Below are 23,804 nucleotides of genomic sequence, written 5' to 3' on the forward strand. Positions count from 1 at the left end.
TCATTTGGAATTGGAAAATGCAATAAATATTTACTCTGAGCTGCACTTCGGTAGGTTGGTCGTAGATGCTGGTCGTGTTGGCCAACAGAGATCTTCCTGTCCTCGGAAGAATGTATCTTGTGGTAAATTGGTTACGTTGTAGTATCGTCATTGTGTGTTCGACTGGATACATCGTCCGTCCTTTCCTAGCCCACGTTTACAGCGGCCGCTGCTAACTCAACGGCTAGGAGGTATCACTTCTGTAGTGAATAAGAGTTCAAAGTTCATACCATTCGCAACCAAAGCTCACGCTGAGGTTGGCTTCATTCTGTAGTTATTATCTGAATCCTTCTGACATCAGAACGTCGTCCTAATGTACCCGGAACAGGAGGTTACATTTTCGTCAAGGGCTTATATAGTGGAGGGAGAAGGGTGCGTTTCATAGTTTATAGCCCATGTCTCTTCACAGGGGCGGGCCACTGATTGAGCAGAGCCCTATAACCTTATGAAAACCCAATTCTCTCATTTGGAAGCTAAAATTACATTTAATCTTTTCACAAATAGTTTCATATTTAAACATTTAAATTGCACAATTCCATGTGAATCTGATAACTATAATGTGTAGACTTTCCCAGATACAGTTTATGTCGTCCTGTCATCAGTCATAATGTCTCAGATGACAACCGAACTAACATCATATTCATTAAGTACCAACGCATATTTTCCACTGGTTGGATTACCGAAATATGGTTCCTTTCCCCCCACCGTTTGATGTTCCCAGACTCTCTATGTTTAACAAAGGCTATTCAAGAGTCCCTCAGTAGAGTCAAGAGAGAGAGAGAGGGGAGAAAGGTATTTATGTGGGGGTCATAAACCTTACCCACAGGCCAACGTCATGACAGAAGCAATATTGTTACATTAGCTTCTGCTAATATTTTAATGTATTGTACTCTAATGACTGAGGCAACTCATTATGTCCTTAAATGTCTAATAAAATGAATTCATCCAGGGGAAGACCCAGGCTTCTGGAGGGAGAGGCCGGCGCGGCGACCGCTTTTCCCCAGAAAGGAGAGACTCTTCTAGGCATAGAAGCAGCCGGGCTCCTTCCGAGGAGGGCTCCCTCCGACATCGAGACTTGGTAACTCCTCTAGCGCCTCTTCTGGCTCCCGCAGGAGCAGCGGACAGGACGGCAGCCACGCCAAGAAAAAGGGGAGGAAAGAAGAGGAGTAGGAGAGGAGCAAGGTAGGAGAAGGAGAAAAGCGAGGCGTGATGGTGAATGCATGTTTTATATGACAATTCTATTTCTGAGCTAGAAATTATCCAATTAAAGGTTTCTGTTGGTTCCACAGAGCCACGGCAGAAGCAGTCAAGCGACTCTCTCCTCTAGGAGCAGGTCTAGAGATAAGGTGAGCGATGCTTTCCAAACGGCAACGTTTCTTAACAAAACACCATTGTGTACAGAATCCATAACCGCTACAGTCTGTTGTAGCAAACTCTCAGACATCTGATTTCAAACTACAGCACTTCTGTTGGACTTGGGGAAGATTGATTTGATTATGATTAATTAATTCAATGGATTCATCCTTCTCTTTCTTTACCTCAAGCTAGTTGCTACGCGGGTGATGAGTTTACGTCTGACGTCATCCCCGGTGAAGCCAACTCCTTCTATCTGGGCCAGTTCAACATGGACCAGTTTGTTACTGTGGACGAGGTGGAAGGGGATGAGGCTGAGAACACCGACCCACCGCAGTCATCCTCATCTTCGTCACACAAGACTCAAGATAAGGCCTCGGAAAGTTCAAACCGATCGTCCAAACGCAAGAGGGGTACCCCAGATTCCCCAACTCCGAAATCTAGCCAGGAGCACAAGGAGTCACCCACGTCCTCCTCCTCTACCCCCCCTGCTCAGAAGACTCCACGAAAAGCCGCAGCAAAAAAGGCGGCAGCTAAACCTCAACCACCTGCCACCTCTGGACGCAAGACCAGGTCATCAGCAACTGTTGTTGTAGCAACCGAAGCCGCAGAAACCCAGGAAGCCGCTGCCGCCGCCGACGACACCACCGGCATAGCCGATACGGAGGCGGAGCTTGTTCCCTTGGAGACTCGGTCTCAGTCGGAAGAGGAAGTAGTAGTGGTCACTAAGGGATGTGGCACGGAGGATGTAGTACCGTCATCCCGCCACCAGATGTCAGTGTTGGACACTGCAGTGACAGACAACAAGGAAGAGAAAAGTGCTGTGTCAGAGAGCGATATGGCGACGACAGCTGAAAAACCTCCAGAGGTAGAGGGGAGCGAAGAGACTACCCAGGCTGAAAAAGGTTCCTCGATTCTGGGTACCGAGGCTCAGAATGGAGCCTGTCCACTGGAGCTTGGTCTGACCCATCCGTCTGCCTCAGCCAAGGAGCGAGACCTTCAGAAGGCCCTGGAACTACAAGAGGTGGAGACGGTGTCGGGTCACCAGGTGCCCCGATCACTTATCGATAAAGTTCCTGATGATGATGATGATGGTGGTGATTTCCAGATACTCGACGAAGCTGTGGACGATGACACACCTAGAGACGGAGAAGAGGGCAGTCAAGACACTCAAGAACAGTCTGTATCTCTATCTCTGGGTTACCAGGCGCCTGCGGCCTCCGAATCTACAGGTTCCCAGGTGCCTCAAACTACTCTAGAGGAACACAAAGAGATCTCCGACGACCAACAAGAATCTGCTTTCCAGATCCTCGACTCCCTAGAAGACACTGAAGACAACATGGCCGACTCCTCTCTCGCAGGCCAACGAGGCCGAAGAGATTCTCTACCCAGAGAGATGGAAGGGTTCCAGATACTAGATTCAGTCGACGATCAGACGGAAACGACTCAAGCTCTGGACAACCATACGACTAAATCTAAATGTCAGGGAGGCTCCAAGCCTATAAAGGGGGGCAAGAAGGCACCCCAAAAGAAGGGTAAGAGGGTACCCAAAACTCAAAAGGTGACCAAGACCGCAATAGGAGAGTCCGAGGGGGGTACCCCGAAAAAGAGTAACCTTGTCACCTTGGATGAGGTGAGCGAGGAGGAGGAGGCTTACCCAGATGATGCCGCCGATGAGGAAGAACTGATTAAGAAACAAAAAGTGGTGAAGGAGAAGCAGCGAGAGAAGGAAAGAGGGAAGGAGAGAGAGAAAGGGAGAAGGAGTAGAGAGAAGGAACGGAAGAGGGAGGAGGAGAGAGAGGAGAGGGTCGGAGTGGATACTGAGGGCTTGGTGACTTTGGATGAGATCGGAGAGTATGAAGGGGCGGACGGGCCTTGCCTGGAGCCACACCCCTTCAGCCAGGAGGACGAATCAGGAGACACCTTCAACCCAGAGGTCAGGAAATATCTGCTGCTTACTTTCTCCGCTCTCTCCTCTCTGTCTTCTCTCTCTCTCGTCTCTTTCTTCTCTCTTCTCTCTCTCGTCTCTCTCTTCTCTCTGTCGTCTCTTTCTTCTCTCTCTCGTCTCTCTCTCGTCTCTCTCTTCTCTCTGTCGTCTCTTTCTTCTCTCTCTCGTCCCTTTCTTCTCTCTTCTCTCTCTCGTCTCTCTTCTCTCTGTCGTCTCTTTCTTCTCTCTCTCGTCTCTCGTCTCTTTCTTCTCTCTCTCGTCTCTCGTCTCTCTCTTCTCTCTGTCGTCTCTCTCTTCTCTCTGTCGTTTCTCTCTCTCGTCTCTCTCTCGTCTCTTTCTTCTGTCTGTCGTCTCTCTTCTCTCTCGTCTCTTTCTTCTCTCTCGTCTCTTTCTTCTCTCTGTCGTCTTTCTTCTCTCTCGTCTCCTCTCTCTCGTCTCTTTCTTCTCTCTGTCGTCTTTCTTCTCTCTCGTCTCCTCTCTCTCGTCTCTTTCTTCTCTCTCTCGTCTCCTTCTCTCTCTTGTCTCTTTCTTCTGTCTGTCGTCTCTCTTCTCTCTCGTCTCTTTCTTCTCTCTCGTCTCTTTCTTCTCTCTGTCGTCTTTCTTCTCTCTCGTCTCCTTCTCTCTCGTCTCTTTCTTCTCTCTCGTCTCTCTCTGTTGTCTCTTTCTCTCCTTTCTCTCTCCCCCTTTCTCTCTCCTCTCCCTTTCTCACTCACACACCCTTTAACCTCTCTCTTATCAGAGTCTGGTAACCCTGGATGAGGCTGGAGGTGATGGGAAGGATGAGATGGAGGAGGAAGAGCAGAACAAGAGTCCTGAACCAGCGCAGATCCAGCAAGCTGACAACACAGGTCTGTCTGTCTGTCAGAGTAGAACAGAAGGGAAGTGGGTCAGAACGGCAGGGGGGGGGGGGGGGGGTGTGTATCGGGACAGAAGGGGGGGGTGTATCGGGACAGAAGGGGGGGGGGTGTATCGGGACAGAAGGGGGGGTGTATCGGGACAGAAGAGGGGGGTGTATCGGGACAGAAGAGGGGGGGGGGGTGTATCGGGACAGAAGGGGGGGGGGTGTATCGGGACAGAAGGGGGGGGGGGGGGGGGTGTATCGGGACAGAAGGGGGGGGGGGGTGTATCGGGACAGAAGGGGGGGGGGGGGGTGTATCGGGACAGAAGGGGGGGGGGGGTGTATCGGGACAGAAGGGGGGGGTGTATCGGGACAGAAGGGGAGGGGGGGGGGGGGGGGATCGGGACAGAAGGGGGGGGATCGGGACAGAAGGGGGGGGGGGTGTGTATTGGGACAGAAGGGGGGGGTGTGTATCAGGACAGAAGGGGGTGTGTGTGTATCAGGACAGAAGGGGGTGTGTGTGTATCGGGACAGAAGGCGGGGGGGGGGGGGGTGTATCGGGACAGAAGGGGGGGGTGTATCGGGACAGAAGGGGGGGGTGTATCGGGACAGAAGGGGGGGGGGTGTATCAGGACAGAAGGGGGGGGGTGTATCGGGACAGAAGGGGGGTGTGTGTGTATCGGGACAGAAGGGGGGGGGGGGGGGGTGTATCGGGACAGAAGGGGGGTGTGTGTGTATCGGGACAGAAGGGGGGTGTGTGTGTATCGGGACAGAAGGGGTGTGTGTGTGTGTCGGGACAGAATGGGGGGTGGTGGTGTCGAGACAGAATTGGGGGGTGGTGGTGTCGAGACAGAATGGGGGGTGGTGGTGTCGGGACAGAATGGGGGTGGTGGTGTCAGGACAGAATGGGGGGTGGTGTCGAGACAGAATGGGGGGTGGTGGTGTCAAGACAGAATTGGGGGGTGGTGGTGTCGAGACAGAAGGGGGGGTGGTGTCGAGACAGAATGGGGGTGTGGTGGTGGTGTCGAGACAGAATGGGGGGTGGTGGTGTCGAGACAGAATGGGGGTGGTGGTGTCGGGACAGAAGGGGGGGTGGTGGTGTCGGGACAGAATGGGGGTGGTGGTGTCAGGACAGAATGGGGGGTGGTGTCGAGACAGAATGGGGGGTGGTGGTGTCGAGACAGAATGGGGGGTGGTGTCGAGACAGAATGGGGGGTGGTGGTGTCGAGACAGAAGGGGGGGTGGTGGTGTCAGGACAGAATGGGGGTGGTGGTGTCAGGACAGAATGGGGGGTGGTGTCGAGACAGAATGGGGGGTGGTGGTGTCGAGACAGAAGGGGGGGTGGTGTCGAGACAGAATGGGGGGGGGGTGGTGTCGAGACAGAATGGGGGTGGTGGTGTCGAGACAGAAGGGGGGGTGGTGGTGTCGAGACAGAAGGGGGGGGGGTGGTGTCGAGACAGAATGGGGGTGGTGGTGTCGAGACAGAAGGGGGGGTGGTGGTGTCGAGACAGAATGGGGGTGGTGGTGTCGAGACAGAATGGGGGTGGTGGTGTCGAGACAGAAGGGGGGGGGGGTGGTGTCGAGACAGAAGGGGGGGTGGTGGTGTCGAGACAGAATGGGGGTGGTGTCGAGACAGAAGGGGGGGTGGTGGTGTCGAGACAGAATGGGGGTGGTGGTGTCGAGACAGAATGGGGGTGGTGGTGTCAGGACAGAATGGGGGTGGTGGTGGTGTCGAGACAGAAGGGGGGGTGGTGGTGTCGAGACAGAAGGGGGGGGGGTGGTGTCGAGACAGAAGGGGGGGTGGTGGTGTCGAGACAGAATGGGGGTGGTGTCGAGACAGAAGGGGGGGGGGTGGTGTCGAGACAGAATGGGGGGTGGTGTCGAGACAGAAGGGGGGGTGGTGGTGTCGAGACAGAAGGGGGGGTGGTGGTGTCGAGACAGAATGGGGGTGGTGTCGAGACAGAAGGGGGGGGGGTGGTGTCGAGACAGAAGGGGGGGGGGTGGTGTCGAGACAGAATGGGGGTGGTGGTGGTGTCGAGACAGAAGGGGGGGTGGTGGTGTCGAGACAGAATGGGGGTGGTGGTGGTGTCGAGACAGAAGGGGGGGTGGTGGTGTCAGGACAGAATGGGGGTGGTGGTGGTGTCGAGACAGAAGGGGGGGGGGTGGTGTCGAGACAGAATGGGGGTGGTGGTGGTGTCGAGACAGAAGGGGGGGTGGTGGTGTCGAGACAGAATGGGGGTGGTGGTGTCGAGACAGAAGGGGGGGTGGTGGTGTCGAGACAGAAGGGGTGGTGGTGGTGTCGAGACAGAATGGGGGGGTGGTGGTGTCAGGACAGAATGGGGGTGGTGGTGTCAGGACAGAATGGGGGTGGTGGTGTCGAGACAGAAGGGGTGGTGGTGGTGTCGAGACAGAATGGGGGTGGTGGTGGTGTCAGGACAGAATGGGGGTGGTGGTGTCGAGACAGAATGGGGGTGGTGGTGTCGGGACAGAATGGGGGTGGTGGTGTCGGGACAGAATGGGGGTGGTGGTGTCGAGACAGAAGGGGTGGTGGTGGTGTCAGGACAGAATGGGGGTGGTGGTGTCGAGACAGAATGGGGGTGGTGGTGTCAGGACAGAATGGGGGTGGTGGTGTCGGGACAGAATGGGGGTGGTGGTGGTGTCGAGACAGAATGGGGGTGGTGGTGTCAGGACAGAATGGGGGTGGTGGTGGTGTCGAGACAGAATGGGGGTGGTGGTGTCGGGACAGAAGGGGGGGTGGTGGTGGTGTCGGGACAGAATGGGGGTGGTGGTGGTGTCGAGACAGAATGGGGGGTGGTGTCGAGACAGAATGGGGGGTGGTGGTGTCGAGACAGAATGGGGGTGGTGTCGGGACAGAAGGGGGGGTGGTGGTGTCGGGACAGAATGGGGGTGGTGGTGGTGTCGAGACAGAATGGGGGGTGGTGTCGAGACAGAATGGGGGGTGGTGGTGTCGAGACAGAATGGGGGGGGGTGGTGTCGAGACAGAATGGGGGAGGTGGTGTCGAGACAGAATGGGGGGGGTGGTGTCGAGACAGAAGGGGGGGTGGTGGTGGTGTCGAGACAGAAGGGGGGGTGGTGGTGTCGAGACAGAATGGGGGGGTGGTGGTGTCGAGACAGAATGGGGGGTGGTGTCGAGACAGAATGGGGGGGTGGTGGTGTCGGGACAGAATGGGGGTGGTGTCGGGACAGAATGGGAGATGGTGGTGTCGGGACAGAATGGGGGATGGTGGTGTCGGACAGAATGGGGGGGGTGGTGTCGAGACAGAATGGGGGAGGTGGTGTCGAGACAGAATGGGGGGGGTGGTGTCGGGACAGAAGGGGGGGTGGTGGTGGTGTCGAGACAGAAGGGGGGGTGGTGGTGGTGTCGAGACAGAATGGGGGTGGTGTCGAGACAGAAGGGGGGGTGGTGTCGAGACAGAATGGGGGTGGTGTCGGGACAGATTGGGAGGGTGGTTGTGTCGGACAGAAGGGGGGGTGGTGGTGTCGAGACAGAATGGGGGTGGTGTCGAGACAGAAGGGGGGGTGGTGTCGAGACAGAAGGGGGGGTGGTGTCGAGACAGAATGGGGGTGGTGTCGAGACAGAATGGGGGTGGTGTCGAGACAGAAGGGGGGGTGGTGTCGAGACAGAAGGGGGGGTGGTGTCGAGACAGAAGGGGGGGTGGTGTCGAGACAGAAGGGGGGGTGGTGTCGAGACAGAATGGGGGTGGTGTCGAGACAGAAGGGGGGGTGGTGTCGAGACAGAAGGGGGGGTGGTGTCGAGACAGAAGGGGGGGTGGTGTCGAGACAGAAGGGGGGGTGGTGTCGAGACAGAAGGGGGGGTGGTGTCGAGACAGAAGGGGGGGTGGTGTCGAGACAGAAGGGGGGGTGGTGTCGAGACAGAATGGGGGTGGTGTCGAGACAGAATGGGGGTGGTGGTGTCGGGACAGAAGGGGGGGTGGTGTCGAGACAGAATGGGGGGGGTGGTGTCGAGACAGAATGGGGGTGGTGGTGTCGAGACAGAAGGGGGGGTGGTGTCGAGACAGAATGGGGGGGGTGGTGTCGAGACAGAATGGGGGTGGTGGTGTCGGGACAGAATGGGGGGGGTGGTGTCGAGACAGAAGGGGGGGTGGTGTCGAGACAGAAGGGGGGGTGGTGTCGAGACAGAAGGGGGGTGGTGGTGTCGAGACAGAATGGGGGGGGTGGTGTCGAGACAGAATGGGGGGGGTGGTGTCGAGACAGAAGGGGGGGTGGTGTCGAGACAGAATGGGGGGGGTGGTGTCGAGACAGAATGGGGGGGGTGGTGTCGAGACAGAAGGGGGGGTGGTGGTGTCGAGACAGAAGGGGGGTGGTGGTGTCGAGACAGAATGGGGGGTGGTGGTGTCGAGACAGAATGGGGGGGGTGGTGTCAGGACAGAATGGGGGGTGGTGGTGTCGGGACAGAATGGGGGGTGGTGGTGTCGAGACAGAATGGGGGGTGGTGTCGGGACAGAATGGGGGTGGTGGTGTCGAGACAGAATGGGGGTGGTGGTGTCGGGACAGAATGGGGGTGGTGGTGTCGGGACAGAATGGGGGTGGTGGTGTCGGGACAGAATGGGGGTGGTGGTGTCGAGACAGAATGGGGGGGGTGGTGTCAGGACAGAATGGGGGTGGTGGTGTCGGGACAGAATGGGGGTGGTGTCGAGACAGAATGGGGGTGGTGTCGAGACAGAATGGGGGGGGTGGTGTCAGGACAGAATGGGGGTGGTGTCGGGACAGAATGGGGGTGGTGGTGTCGAGACAGAATGGGGGTGGTGGTGTCAGGACAGAATGGGGGTGGTGGTGTCAGGACAGAATGGGGGTGGTGGTGTCAGGACAGAATGGGGGGGTGGTGGTGTCGAGACAGAATGGGGGGTGGTGGTGTCAGGACAGAATGGGGGTGGTGGTGTCGAGACAGAATGGGGGGTGGTGTCGAGACAGAATGGGGGTGGTGGTGTCGAGACAGAAGGGGGGGTGGTGGTGTCGAGACAGAATGGGGGGTGGTGGTGTCGAGACAGAATGGGGGGTGGTGTCGAGACAGAATGGGGGGGGTGGTGTCAGGACAGAATGGGGGTGGTGGTGTCAGGACAGAATGGGGGTGGTGTCGAGACAGAAGGGGGGTGGTGGTGTCAGGACAGAATGGGGGTGGTGGTGTCGAGACAGAATGGGGGGGTGGTGTCGAGACAGAATGGGGGTGGTGGTGTCAGGACAGAATGGGGGTGGTGGTGGTGTCAGGACAGAAGGGGGGATGGTCTATCGGGACAGAAGGGGGATGTCCTCTCGTCCTCTAAACCATTTCTCTCCTCTTGCTGATGCTACAGGGTCTCCTGGTGCAGAGGACGACTGCAGGGGCATGGAGGATATCAGGAGAATGGACTTTGTGACCGTGGATGAAGTGGGAGAGGAGGAGGAGGAAGAGGAGGCTGTTGCTACAAGGAGAGGAGCCAGGGGGAGGAAGAGGGCCCGACAGACCTCTGGTAAGAGAGAGGGACACTCAGAGACACACAGGAATTGAGTTATCATGTTGCAGCTGTATTTCTTCTTCTCTCCATCACAGCCAGGAAATCAGTGAAAGCAAAGAAGGTGAGCGTCAAAAACGAGGAAGAAGAGGAGCCTCGGGCAGATATTACTCCTCCCACTGACCCAGCTTCCGTTGACGCTCCCTCCTCATTGCTCCAAGTCGCTGTGACCTCAGAGGTGGACGCCCAACCAGCTGCCTCAGTTCCAGACCTCCAGGAGAAAGAGACGGAGGCTGATACCCCGGCAGACCAACCCAGCCTGGAGGCCTCCTCAGCTGGGCAGGAGAGGCAGACTGACCCCCCTGAGAACCAGAGTCTGGAGGGGAAACGGGAGACAACAGACATGACTGTTGGAAAGCCTTGTACCGAGTCCACAACACTACAAGGTAAAGAGAGAACAGATGAAATGGACTGAAGTGCATTAGATGTGTTCAGTAGTTAATATGAGACACCAGCCTCGTCACCTTGAGGGGTCACATTCCTGTGGAGACCTTTTATTTTGGAATCGGCATCTTTTTCAAATGTGACCACAGACTGAGTCAGTCATTTTTCCTTGGCTGGTATCTGCGGTGTGATGACCAAGTCCTCCCTGGACGTCCTCCCTGGACGTCCTCCCTGGACGTCCTCCCTGGGCGTCCTCCCTGGGCGTCCTCCCTGGGCGTCCTCCCTGGGCGTCCTCCCTGGGCGTCCTCCCTGGGCGTCCTCCCTGGGCGTCCTCCCTGGGCGTCCTCCCTGGGCGTCCTCCCTGGGCGTCCTCCCTGGGCGTCCTCCCTGGGCGTCCTCCCTGGGCGTCCTCCCTGGGCGTCCTCCCTGGGCGTCCTCCCTGGACGTCCTCTCTGGACGTCCTCTCTGGACGTCCTCTCTGGACGTCCCTAATGCCCACTTGGTCATGAAGACGTGTGTTTGATAGGAACATAACGTCCTCTCTGGACAGGAATAGATAGGTGGATAGGAACATAATGACCTCTCTGGACAGGAATAGATAGGTGGATAGGAACATATTGTCCTCTCTGGACAGGAATAGATAGGAACATAATGTCCTCTCTGGACAGGAATAGATAGGTGGATAGGAACATAATGACCTCTCTGGACAGGAATAGATAGGTGGATAGGAACATAATGACCTCTCTGGACAGGAATAGATAGGTGGATAGGAACATAATGTCCTCTCTGGACAGGAATAGATAGGTGGATAGGAACATAATGACCTCTCTGGACAGGAATAGATAGGTGGATAGGAACATAATGACCTCTCTGGACAGGAATAGATAGGTGGATAGGAACATAATGACCTCTCTGGACAGGAATAGATAGGTGGATAGGAACATAATGACCTCCCAGCTGGACAGGAATAGATAGGTGGATAGGAACATATTGTCCTCTCTGGACAGGAATAGATAGGAACATAATGTCCTCTCTGGACAGGAATAGATAGGTGGATAGGAACATAATGACCTCTCTGGACAGGAATAGATAGGTGGATAGGAACATATTGTCCTCTCTGGACAGGAATAGATAGGTGGATAGGAACATAATGACCTCTCTGGACAGGAATAGATAGGTGGATAGGAACATAATGACCTCTCTGGACAGGAATAGATAGGTGGATAGGAACATAATGTCCTCTCTGGACAGGAATAGATAGGTGGATAGGAACATAATGACCTCTCTGGACAGGAATAGATAGGTGGATAGGAACATAATGTCCTCTCTGGACAGGAATAGATAGGTGGATAGGAACATAATGACCTCTCTGGACAGGAATAGATAGGTGGATAGGAACATAATGTCCTCTCTGGACAGGAATAGATAGGTGGATAGGAACATAATGACCTGGTTCTATATCTGGACTCTGTGTTCTTGCTGCCAAATTAATCTGTTTTCTCCCATCGCCTTTGTTCTTCCTGACTCTCCACATCTCTCTCCACATCTCTCTCTCCACATCTCTCTCTCCACATCTCTCTCTCCACATCTCTCTCTCCACATCTCTCTCTCCACATCTCTCTCTCCACATCTCTCTCTCCACATCTCTCTCCACATCTCTCTCTCTCCACATCTCTCTCTCTCCACATCTCTCTCTATCCACATCTCTCTCCACATCTCTCTCTCCACATCTCTCTCTCCACATCTCTCTCTCCACATCTCTCTCTCCACATCTCTCTCTCCACATCTCTCTATCCACATCTCTCTATCCACATCTCTCTCCACATCTCTCTCCACATCTCACATCATCTCTCTCTCTCTCTCCATCTCTCTCTCTCTCTCTCCATCTCTCTCTCTCCATCTCTCTCTCTCCATCTCTCTCTCTCTCTCCATCTCTCTCTCTCCACATCTCTCTCTCTCCACATCTCTCTCTCTCCACATCTCTCTCTCTCCACATCTCTCTCTCTCCACATCTCTCATCTCTCCACATCTCTCTCATCTCTCCATCTCTCTCTCTCTCTCCATCTCTCATCTCTCTCTCCATCTCTCCATCTCTCTCTCTCTCTCCTCCATCTCTCTCCATCTCTCTAGAAGACAGTAAACAGAGAAGAGAGGAGGAAGAGGAGCCTGACTTAAAGCGTTGTCGTTCTGAGTCTCCTCTGATCACAGACTTCAAACTGCCTCCCTTCAGTCCTCACAACCCTATAGGTGATACTGACAGCCACACGCTCTCCTACAGACGCACACACTTCATTTCTCGTTACGTTTAACTGACCCTCCTCTCTTCTCTCTCCCTCTCTCTCTCTCTCTCTCTCTCGCCTCTCTCTCTCGCCTCTCTCTCTCTCTCTCTCTCTCGCACTCTCTCTCGCACTCTCTCTCGCACTCTCTCTCGCACTCTCTCTCGCACTCTCTCTCGCACTCTCTCTCGCACTCTCTCTCGCACTCTCTCTCGCACTCTCTCTCGCACTCTCTCTCGCACTCTCTCTCGCACTCTCTCTCGCACTTTCTCTCGCACTCTCTCTCCTCTCTCTCTCTCCTCTCTCTCTCTCCTCTCTTTCCTCTTCTCTCTACTCTCTCTCCCTCTCTCTCCTCTCCAGGCCAGGACTTTGTGGTTCCTAAGACAGGGTTCTTCTGTAAGTTGTGTTCTCTGTTCTACGGGAGTGAAGACAGAGCCAAGAAGACCCACTGCAGCACTCTGCAACACTATCAGAACATGCAGGTATAAACATCACTATACCAGTTAGTTAGGGACGGCCGGGTGGGGTTGGGGACCGACGGAGGGAGGGACGAAGGGGGGACCGACAGAGGGAGGGGGGGGCGATGTGGACCTGTTAGTTTGATACGGGGACCTGTTAGTTTGATACGGGGACCTGTTAGTTTGATACGGGGACCTGTTAGTTTGATACGGGGACCTGTTAGTTTGATACGGGGACCTGTTAGTTTGATACGGGGACCTGTTAGTTTGATACGGGGACCTGTTAGTTTGATACGGGGACCTGTTAGTTTGATACGGGGACCTGTTAGTTTGATACGGGGACCTGTTAGTTTGATGCGGGGATAGTTATTATTTTTATTATTAGGCCTGTAAATAACCAGTCCTATAGGACAACTATGTGGCTAATACACTCTACCTTTCACCTCCATCCCCCCCTCTCTCTCTCTATCCCCCCCCCCTCTCTTTCTTTCTATCCCCCTCTCTTTCCCCCTGTTTCTCTCTCTTTCTCTCTCTCCATCTCTCTCTCTCTCCAGAAATATTACCTGAAGCGTCAGAAGCAACAAGCAGGAAGTTCTAGCCACGGCTCTTTCTCCGAATGACCCCCTTGACCCTGCATGTTTTCCAATTGGCACCCTATTCCCTATATAGTGCACTACTTTAGACCAGAGCCCTATTCCCTACATAGTGCACTACTTTAGACCAGAGCCCCATAGTGCTCTGGTGGCAGGGTGCCATTTGACTCCCAACTCAATCAATCTTTATTTTCTCATTTGTCTGTTTGAAACAACTGTAAGTCTGGTCATAATACTACACTATATTGGCTAACAGAGGATCTGAGTAGAGGAGTGCTGATCCAGGATCAGTCCCCCCCAGTCCATATAGTTATGATCTACTAGACTAGACTGATCCAGGATCAGTCCCCCCCAGTCCATATAGTTATGATCTTAAAGACTGATCCAGGATCAGTCCCCCCCAGTCCATATAGTTATGATCTACTAGACTAGTCTGATCCAGGATCAGTTCACCCCCAGTCCATATAGTTATGATCTACTAGACTAGTCTGATCCAGGATCAGTTCCCCCCCAGTCCATATAGTTATGGTCTACTAGACTAGACTGATCCAGGATCAGTTCCCCCCCCCAGTCCATATAGTTATGATCTTATAGACTAGACTGATCCAGGATCAGTCCCCCAGTCCATATAGTTATGATCTACTAGACTAGACTGATCCAGGATCAGTTCCCCCCAGTCCATATAGTTATGGTCTACTAGACTAGTCTGATCCAGGATCAGTTCACCCCCAGTCCATATAGTTATGATCTACTAGACTAGTCTGATCCAGGATCAGTTCCCCCCCAGTTCATATAGTTATGATCTACTAGACTAGACTGATCCAGGATCAGTTCCCCCCAGTCCATATAGTTATGGTCTACTAGACTAGACTGATCCAGGATCAGCCCCCCCCCCCAGTCCATATAGTTATGATCTACTAGACTAGACTGATCCATCTACTAGACTAGACTGATCCAGGATCAGTCCCCCCCAGTCCATATAGTTATGATCTTAAAGACTGATCCAGGATCAGTCCCCCCCAGTCCATATAGTTATGATCTACTAGACTAGACTGATCCAGGATCAGCCCCCCCCCCAGTCCATATAGTTATGATCTACTAGACTAGACTGATCCAGGATCAGTCCCCCCCCCCCCAGTCCATATAGTTATGATCTTATAGACTAGACTGATCCAGGATCAGTCCCCCCCAGTCCATATAGTTATGATCTTATAGACTAGACTGATATAGGATCAGTCCCCCCCCAGCCCATATAGTTATGATCTTAAAGACGGATCCAGGGTCAGTCCCCCCCCCCAGTCCATATAGTTATGATCTTATAGACTAGACTGATCCAGGATCAGTTCCCCCCCCCAGTCCATATAGTTATGGTCTTAAAGACGGATCCACTATATGGGCTAACAGAGGATCTGAGTAGAGGAGTCGTCCCCCCCCCCCAGTCCATATAGTTATGATCTTATAGACTAGACTGATCCAGGATCAGCCCCCCCCCCCCAGTCCATATAGTTATGATCTACTAGACTAGACTGATCCATCTACTAGACTAGACTGATCCAGGATCAGTCCCCCCCAGTCCATATAGTTATGATCTTAAAGACTGATCCAGGATCAGTCCCCCCCAGTCCATATAGTTATGATCTACTAGACTAGACTGATCCAGGATCAGCCCCCCCCCCAGTCCATATAGTTATGATCTACTAGACTAGACTGATCCAGGATCAGTCCCCCCCCCCAGTCCATATAGTTATGATCTTATAGACTAGACTGATCCAGGATCAGTCCCCCCCAGTCCATATAGTTATGATCTACTAGACTAGACTGATCCAGGATTAGTCCCCCCCCCCCCAGTCCATATAGTTATGATCTACTAGACTAGTCTGATCCAGGATCAGTCCCCCCCCAGTCCATATAGTTATGATCTTATAGACTAGACTGATCCAGGATCAGTCCCCCCCAGCCCATATAGTTATGATCTTAAAGACGGATCCAGGGTCAGTCCCCCCCCCAGTCCATATAGTTATGATCTTATAGACTAGACTGATCCAGGATCAGTTCCCCCCCCCAGTCCATATAGTTATGGTCTTAAAGACGGATCCACTATATGGGCTAACAGAGGATCTGAGTAGAGGAGTCGTCCCCCCCCCCCAGTCCATATAGTTATGATCTTATAGACTAGACTGATCCAGGATCAGTTCCCCCCCCCCCCCCCCCCCCCCCCAGTCCATATAGTTATGATCTTAAAGGCTAGACTGATCCTATATTTCATGTTTTTTTGGGGGGGGGGGGGGTGTATTTGGATGTCTGTGTTTTTAATTTAAGAAGCGTGGTTTGGCGGGTGATGTTTTGGAGGACGAACGACTTCAACCTTCGACCTCCCGAGCCCGTTGGTTGAGTTGCAGCGATGACACATGATTGAAATTGTCGAGAAAAAGGGGATTAAAAATGATGTGTAATAACACCATTGTCTATACACAGTAATTTATACATTGATATGAGCTAGAGGTTACATGGGTAAGGGAATTGTAAATATCAATGACAATTGTTTCAGATCTATTTGACCTTTATAATCGCTGGAGACAAAATGTGAAACCAGTCATAATGGCAGCAAACTGAATCATATCAACTTTTCCCACCGGGAAGTTTATGAGAATGATGTGCCGTTACACAGAATTTAAATTGTACCACCTTTTATCTTACAGAGATGGGTACTCTCTAACGTCTTAATTATAGGCTACCGTGACTTTCTCTGGTTCTTTTTTCTATCGTGTTAAATATCAGCCACTATCCGTATCTTTCTTCTGTGCGTTAAAACAAAACCGGTTTTAATGATACATAAATACTTTCCTAAAACCGGAATATTTTTAATGAATATGCATATATGTAGATAGTTCTTGCATTTGAGCCCTAATATATTTTGAGCCTTGAACATTGAATGAAAAACTCCACGAGAAAAATCTGTTCCCCCGGAAAGTGAGCGAATCTTCAGCTTTTTGAATTAAATGTATTCAGCCCTCGCACGGGAGCCACGCCTTCTAAGCCGGTTACACACCTGCAGTAAGGTAAGTCTGAATACCAACTACTGACAAGTGGCATAGGAAATGTGTAATGTCAGGCCCACAGAGCAGGGTTGGTTACCCTCTCCTCGGAGAACCATCAGATGTTTAAACTTTTTTGTTATTGTATCCCGTAAACTGGCCACGCCTGATTAAATCAGTGTGCTAGCCTTCAACCCACTTGGTCCACGAGGACTTGGGTTGGGAAGTACTGACGGAGAGAATACCTCCGGATCAATATACAAACCAGCAGTGAAGTAATTATGGTTCAACTGTAGAATTGTGTCAACAATAGCTATGTTTAGCTTGTCAGGGGAATTGTTATTGTGCGGAGGGGGTGGGGGGGGGTACAAACTGTCTTGAGCCAGACTGAGGATAAGAATGGTAATGTTCAGAGGGGATACACAGCGACTACAGTACTATAAACTTCAAGCCAAAGTACATTTGACCGGAACACTGTTTGAGTCGGCTAAATCCATAAGATTTCAAAAAACATCCAAATCAATTGTTTTATAAAACCAGAAAATTCAAAGTGACTTCCTCATCTTGTCTCGTTTCCTTCATCCAATCTGATGTCAAAATACTGACTAGTAGAAAACAAAATGGTGGATGCCTCATGGGTGCGAACGTGAAGAGGGAGTCACTTTAGACTACTTCGATGTACCCTCTGTCTCATCCGCCATTCAGGTCAATCAATCTGTGCCACTTACCGTGGGCAGATGTCTCGAAGGTTTGTACCTATGCTGTTCTTTGGCCACGTTCCAGGCTGACTACATTACAGAAGCCTGCCAGAGCTCAACACACCTAGATAGGTGTGTAATAGCGTATCAGCAGATCAGATGCCCGACTGCACGCAACCATTGGTTGATGCAATGGAACGTCTGATATGTAGTCAGCCTGGAACGTGATAATTGTAATGAAATCATAACTCGTAAATATTGCACCTCTTTAGAGAACAGCGAGTCATGACATGACCATGCTGTTGATGAGGATGTTACGCACGCCTCTGAGAAGAGGGAACGCAACTCCCTGCTACAACTCAACTCTCTGAAGTGCAAGAGGTATGGACTGTAGGTGCGAGTAAGGATGACACAAAAGCAGAATTTACCGTTTACTAGGATTTATTTTCTTACACGGTAATATGGGGAAAAGGGGCTGGACGGAACCAAAGCAAAGAAAGTAAATATCAAAGTTCCCCCTCTCCTATCTAACCTGCCTACCCACTTAACTTACCTAACTTAGCACCGTCTGGTGCCCTAACCAAAATACAGGGGGTGGTCCGCCCAGGTCTTACCTAGTGTGCCTAGACAGTAAATATACTACGGGTATATGTATGCCCTCGGGCCTCTTGCCTAAGCACTCCCAAAGTGCCTTCTCCTTCCCCCCTGGGAACAAATGAAACAGAGTAATTATTAATGATTTCACAAACACTCACAAACACAGGACATAGAAAAACTGCTACCAACAACAACAGTACATACCACACTTTCTGATACACAACCAACACTATATCACAATCTAATTTTTCTCTCTCTCAATCTCCAAATCTCTACTCCTTATCTCATCTCTCTCCTCTCTCTACTCTACTCTTGGGCAGAACACTGGCTTTTATCTTCAGGTGGCAATGGTGATTAGAGTCAGCTGCTTCTTGACAAGGGGGCGGGGTCAGCTCCAATCACCAATTAGCCTGGGGTTGACCAATCAGCTGGTTGGGGAGTACTTCAGGAAGCCATCTCCTGAAACACACACTCAAATACAAAACAGAACACAGAAACTGGGGAACGTAACAGAGGAAGCAATGACCATGCTGTTGATGAGGAAACCATGACCATGCTGTTGATGAGGAAGCAATGACCATGCTGTTGATGAGGAAGCAATGACCATGCTGTTGATGAGGAAACAATGACCATGCTGTTGATGAGGAAGCAATGACCATGCTGTTGATGAGGAAACAATGACCATGCTGTTGATGAGGAAACCATGACCATGCTGTTGATGAGGAAACCATGACCATGCTGTTGATGAGGAAACCATGACCATGCTGTTGATGAGGAAACCATGACCATGCTGTTGATGAGGAAACCATGACCATGCTGTTGATGAGGAAGCAATGACATGACCATGCTGTTGATGAGGAAACAATGACCATGCTGTTGATGAGGAAACAATGACCATGCTGTTGATGAGGAAACAATGACCATGCTGTTGATGAGGAAACAATGACCATGCTGTTGATGAGGAGACCATAATATGACCAATGTATGGTATATAAATGTACACATTTTCTAGCGTCATAAAATGCAACCGTAGACAGGACATGGTAAAACATGAATCCAATGGGTTGCAGTTTGTGTGACCTCCGTTGTCTTGGATAAGTAGCTAATGGCCACTAAAAAGACACTGGATCTCCAAAATGCTGCATCAACCAAAAACAAATGTTCTTCTTTACAGGTAAAGGTGCTGTGTACATTAATAACTGTCCCAGTGAAGCGTGTCATCCCTATCCCACATGATTATTTTTCGGATCTTTCAGCCTCCTGTATTCTTCTCCTATATTCTCCTGCTGCGAGGTTCATATGCGTACTACCGTGCTCCGTCTCTCTAATGCTCCGAGTGCGTTCCCAGAGGACGAGAGTGGGGAGAACGCGTACACGGCACACTCCTGTATTACTTACGCTACCTTTGACCTTTTAGAGTAAATTGCGTCGTCAACATGTTGGTTGCTCATCTATGCTCAAACTTTCCTGGATCACGACTACCCTCAATAACGAATGTTACATGTTATTAAACATTTGTTGGTCTGAACATCTGATTTTAAGTTTAATATGGTCAGTGAAGCAATTGAGACTTAATCCGTTCGTGTTTTCTATTATTTAGCGATATAGAAACTTGGTTAACAAATGTAGCTAGCTAATTTTGGCGTGCAACATACTTTAATGTAACGTTAACATTAGCTTTGATAGTGACCCTACTTGTCTACTAGAAAAAGATAGCGAGCTAGTGTTGTAGCTATCCCTCATCATGAACCATGATTATTTAGCTAGATACCCAAGTTAGTTAAGCTATCATTCCCCATGATCAATGATTATTTAGCAAGATACCCAAGTTAGCTGGCTAGCTAAGCTATCATTCCTCATGATCCATGATTATTTAGCTAGATACCCAAGTTAGCTGGCTAGCTAAGCTATCATTCCTCATGATCAATTATTATTTAGCAAGATACCCAAGTTAGCTGGCTAGCTAAGCCATCATTCCTCATGATCAATGATTATTTAGCAAGATACCCAAGTTAGCTGGCTAGCTAAGCTATCATTTGTCATGATTATTTAGCTAGATACCCAAGTTAGCTGGCTAGCTAAGCTATCATTCCTCATGATCAATGATTATTTAGCAAGATACCCAAGTTAGCTGGCTAGCTAAGCTATCATTCCTCATGATCAATGATTATTTAGCAAGATACCCAAGTTAGCTGGCTAGCTAAGCTATCATTCCTCATGATCAATGATTATTTAGCAAGATACCCAAGTTAGCTGGCTAGCTAAGCTATCATTCCTCATGATCAATGATTATTTAGCAAGATACCCAAGTTAGCTGGCTAGCTAAGCTATCATTCCTCATGATCAATGATTATTTAGCTAGATACCCAAGTTAGCTGGCTAGCTAAGCTATCATTCCTCATGATCAATGATTATTTAGCAAGATACCCAAGTTAGCTGGCTAGCTAAGCTATCATTCCTCATGATCAATGATTATTTAGCAAGATACCCAAGTTAGCTGGCTAGCTAAGCTATCATTCCTCATGATCAATGATTATTTAGCTAGATACCTAAGTTAGCTGGCTAGCTATCATTTGTCATGATTATTTAGCTAGATACCCAAGTTAGCTGGCTAGCTAAGCTATCATTCGTCATGATGCATGATTACTTAGCTAGATAGCTAACCTTGGTATCATTCGTCATGATCCATGATTATTTAGCTAGATACCCAAGTTAGCTGGCTAGCTAAGCTATCATTTGTCATGATTATTTAGCTAGATACCCAAGTTAGCTGGCTAGCTAAGCTATCATTCCTCATGATCAATGATTATTTAGCAAGATACCCAAGTTAGCTGGCTAGCTAAGCTATCATTCCTCATGATCAATGATTATTTAGCAAGATACCCAAGTTAGCTGGCTAGCTAAGCTATCATTTGTCATGATTATTTAGCTAGATACCCAAGTTAGCTGGCTAGCTAAGCTATCATTTCTCATGATCCATGATTATTTAGCTAGATACCGAAGTTAGCTGGCTAGCTAAGCTATCATTCCCCATGATCAATGATTATTTAGCAAGATACCCAAGTTAGCTGGCTAGCTAAGCTATCATTCCTCATGATCAATTATTATTTAGCAAGATACCCAAGTTAGCTGGCTAGCTAAGCCATCATTCCTCATGATCCATGATTATTTAGCTAGATACCGAAGTTAGCTGGCTAGCTAAGCTATCATTCCTCATGATCAACGATTATTTAGCAAGATACCCAAGTTAGCTGGCTAGCTAAGCTATCATTCCTCATGATCAACGATTATTTAGCAAGATACCCAAGTTAGCTGGCTAGCTAAGCTATCATTCCTCATGATCAATGATTATTTAGCAAGATACCCAAGTTAGCTGGCTAGCTAAGCTATCATTCCTCATGATGCATGATTATTTAGCAAGATACCCAAGTTAGCTGGCTAGCTAAGCTATCATTCCTCATGATCAATGATTATTTAGCAAGATACCCAAGTTAGCTGGCTAGCTAAGCTATCATTTGTCATGATTATTTAGCTAGATACCCAAGTTAGCTGGCTAGCTAAGCTATCATTCCTCATGATCAATGATTATTTAGCAAGATACCCAAGTTAGCTGGCTAGCTAAGCTATCATTCCTCATGATCAATGATTATTTAGCAAGATACCCAAGTTAGCTGGCTAGCTAAGCTATCATTCCTCATGATCAATGATTATTTAGCAAGATACCCAAGTTAGCTGGCTAGCTAAGCTATCATTCCTCATGATCAATGATTATTTAGCAAGATACCCAAGTTAGCTGGCTAGCTAAGCTATCATTCCTCATGATCAATGATTATTTAGCAAGATACCCAAGTTAGCTGGCTAGCTAAGCTATCATTTGTCATGATTATTTAGCTAGATACCCAAGTTAGCTGGCTAGCTAAGCTATCATTCCTCATGATCAATGATTATTTAGCAAGATACCCAAGTTAGCTGGCTAGCTAAGCTATCATTCCTCATGATCAATGATTATTTAGCAAGATACCCAAGTTAGCTGGCTAGCTAAGCTATCATTCCTCATGATCAATGATTATTTAGCTAGATACCTAAGTTAGCTGGCTAGCTATCATTTGTCATGATTATTTAGCTAGATACCCAAGTTAGCTGGCTAGCTAAGCTATCATTCGTCATGATGCATGATTACTTAGCTAGATAGCTAACCTTGGTGTCATTCGTCATGATCCATGATTATTTAGCTAGATACCCAAGTTAGCTGGCTAGCTAAGCTATCATTTGTCATGATTATTTAGCTAGATACCCAAGTTAGCTGGCTAGCTAAGCTATCATTCCTCATGATCAATGATTATTTAGCAAGATACCCAAGTTAGCTGGCTAGCTAAGCTATCATTCCTCATGATCAATGATTATTTAGCAAGATACCCAAGTTAGCTGGCTAGCTAAGCTATCATTCCTCATGATCAATGATTATTTAGCAAGATACCCAAGTTAGCTGGCTAGCTAAGCTATCATTCCTCATGATCAATGATTATTTAGCAAGATACCCAAGTTAGCTGGCTAGCTAAGCTATCATTCCTCATGATCAATGATTATTTAGCAAGATACCCAAGTTAGCTGGCTAGCTAAGCTATCATTTGTCATGATTATTTAGCTAGATACCCAAGTTAGCTGGCTAGCTAAGCTATCATTCCTCATGATCAATGATTATTTAGCAAGATACCCAAGTTAGCTGGCTAGCTAAGCTATCATTCCTCATGATCAATGATTATTTAGCAAGATACCCAAGTTAGCTGGCTAGCTAAGCTATCATTCCTCATGATCAATGATTATTTAGCTAGATACCTAAGTTAGCTGGCTAGCTATCATTTGTCATGATTATTTAGCTAGATACCCAAGTTAGCTGGCTAGCTAAGCTATCATTCGTCATGATGCATGATTACTTAGCTAGATAGCTAACCTTGGTGTCATTCGTCATGATCCATGATTATTTAGCTAGATACCCAAGTTAGCTGGCTAGCTAAGCTATCATTTGTCATGATTATTTAGCTAGATACCCAAGTTAGCTGGCTAGCTAAGCTATCATTCCTCATGATCAATGATTATTTAGCAAGATACCCAAGTTAGCTGGCTAGCTAAGCTATCATTCCTCATGATCAATGATTATTTAGCAAGATACCCAAGTTAACTGGCTAGCTAAGCTATCATTCCTCATGATCAATGATTATTTAGCTAGATACCTAAGTTAGCTGGCTAGCTATCATTTGTCATGATTATTTAGCTAGATACCCAAGTTAGCTGGCTAGCTAAGCTATCATTCGTCATGATGCATGATTACTTAGCTAGATAGCTAACCTTGGTATCATTCGTCATGATCCATGATTATTTAGCTAGATACCCAAGTTAGCTGGCTAGCTAAGCTATCATTTGTCATGATTATTTAGCTAGATACCTAATTTAGCTGGCTAGCTATAATTTGTCATGATTATTTAGCTAGATACCCAAGTTAGCTGGCTAGCTAAGCTATCATTCGTCATGATGCATGATTACTTAGCTAGATAGCTAACCTTGGTATCATTCGTCATGATCCATGATTATTTAGCTAGATACCCAAGTTAGCTGGCTAGCTAAGCTATCATTTGTCATGATTATTTAGCTAGATACCTAATTTAGCTGGCTAGCTATAATTTGTCATGATTATTTAGCTAGATACTCAAGTTAGCTGGCTAGCTAAGCTATCATTTGTCATGATTATTTAGCTAGATACCTAAGTTAGCTGGCTAGCTAAGCTATAATTTGTCATGATTATTTAGCTAGATACCTAAGTTAGCTGGCTAGCTATCATTTGTCATGATTATTTAGCTAGATACCCAAGTTAGCTGACTAGCTAAGCTATCATTTGTCATGATTATTTAGCTAGATACCTAAGTTAGCTGGCTAGCTATCATTTGTCATGATTATTTAGCTAGATACCCAAGTTAGCTGGCTAACTAAGCTATCATTCGTCATGATGCATGATTACTTAGCTAGATAGCTAACTTTGGTATCATTCGTCATGATCCA

The 23,804-nt window shown here is 49.1% G+C and overlaps 1 protein-coding gene across 1 annotated transcript in view; it reads left to right on the forward strand.

The window, feature by feature from the left end:
• Window positions 1-15,632, forward strand: part of LOC129835663 (zinc finger protein 638-like) — a 31,790-nt gene extending 16,158 nt beyond the window's left edge. The window contains exons 10-18 of the mRNA XM_055901383.1: window positions 989-1,221; window positions 1,329-1,385; window positions 1,588-3,328; window positions 4,080-4,188; window positions 9,512-9,667; window positions 9,748-10,095; window positions 12,224-12,340; window positions 12,730-12,851; window positions 13,382-15,632. Coding sequence (XP_055757358.1) covers window positions 989-1,221; window positions 1,329-1,385; window positions 1,588-3,328; window positions 4,080-4,188; window positions 9,512-9,667; window positions 9,748-10,095; window positions 12,224-12,340; window positions 12,730-12,851; window positions 13,382-13,447 — 2,949 coding nt within the window. The 3' untranslated portion in view covers window positions 13,448-15,632. The remainder of the gene's footprint in view (window positions 1-988; window positions 1,222-1,328; window positions 1,386-1,587; window positions 3,329-4,079; window positions 4,189-9,511; window positions 9,668-9,747; window positions 10,096-12,223; window positions 12,341-12,729; window positions 12,852-13,381) is intronic.
• Window positions 15,633-23,804: the final 8,172 nt, after the last annotated feature.

This window comes from Salvelinus fontinalis, chromosome 36, assembly GCF_029448725.1.
Source record: "Salvelinus fontinalis isolate EN_2023a chromosome 36, ASM2944872v1, whole genome shotgun sequence".
Classification (NCBI taxonomy): domain Eukaryota; kingdom Metazoa; phylum Chordata; class Actinopteri; order Salmoniformes; family Salmonidae; genus Salvelinus; species Salvelinus fontinalis.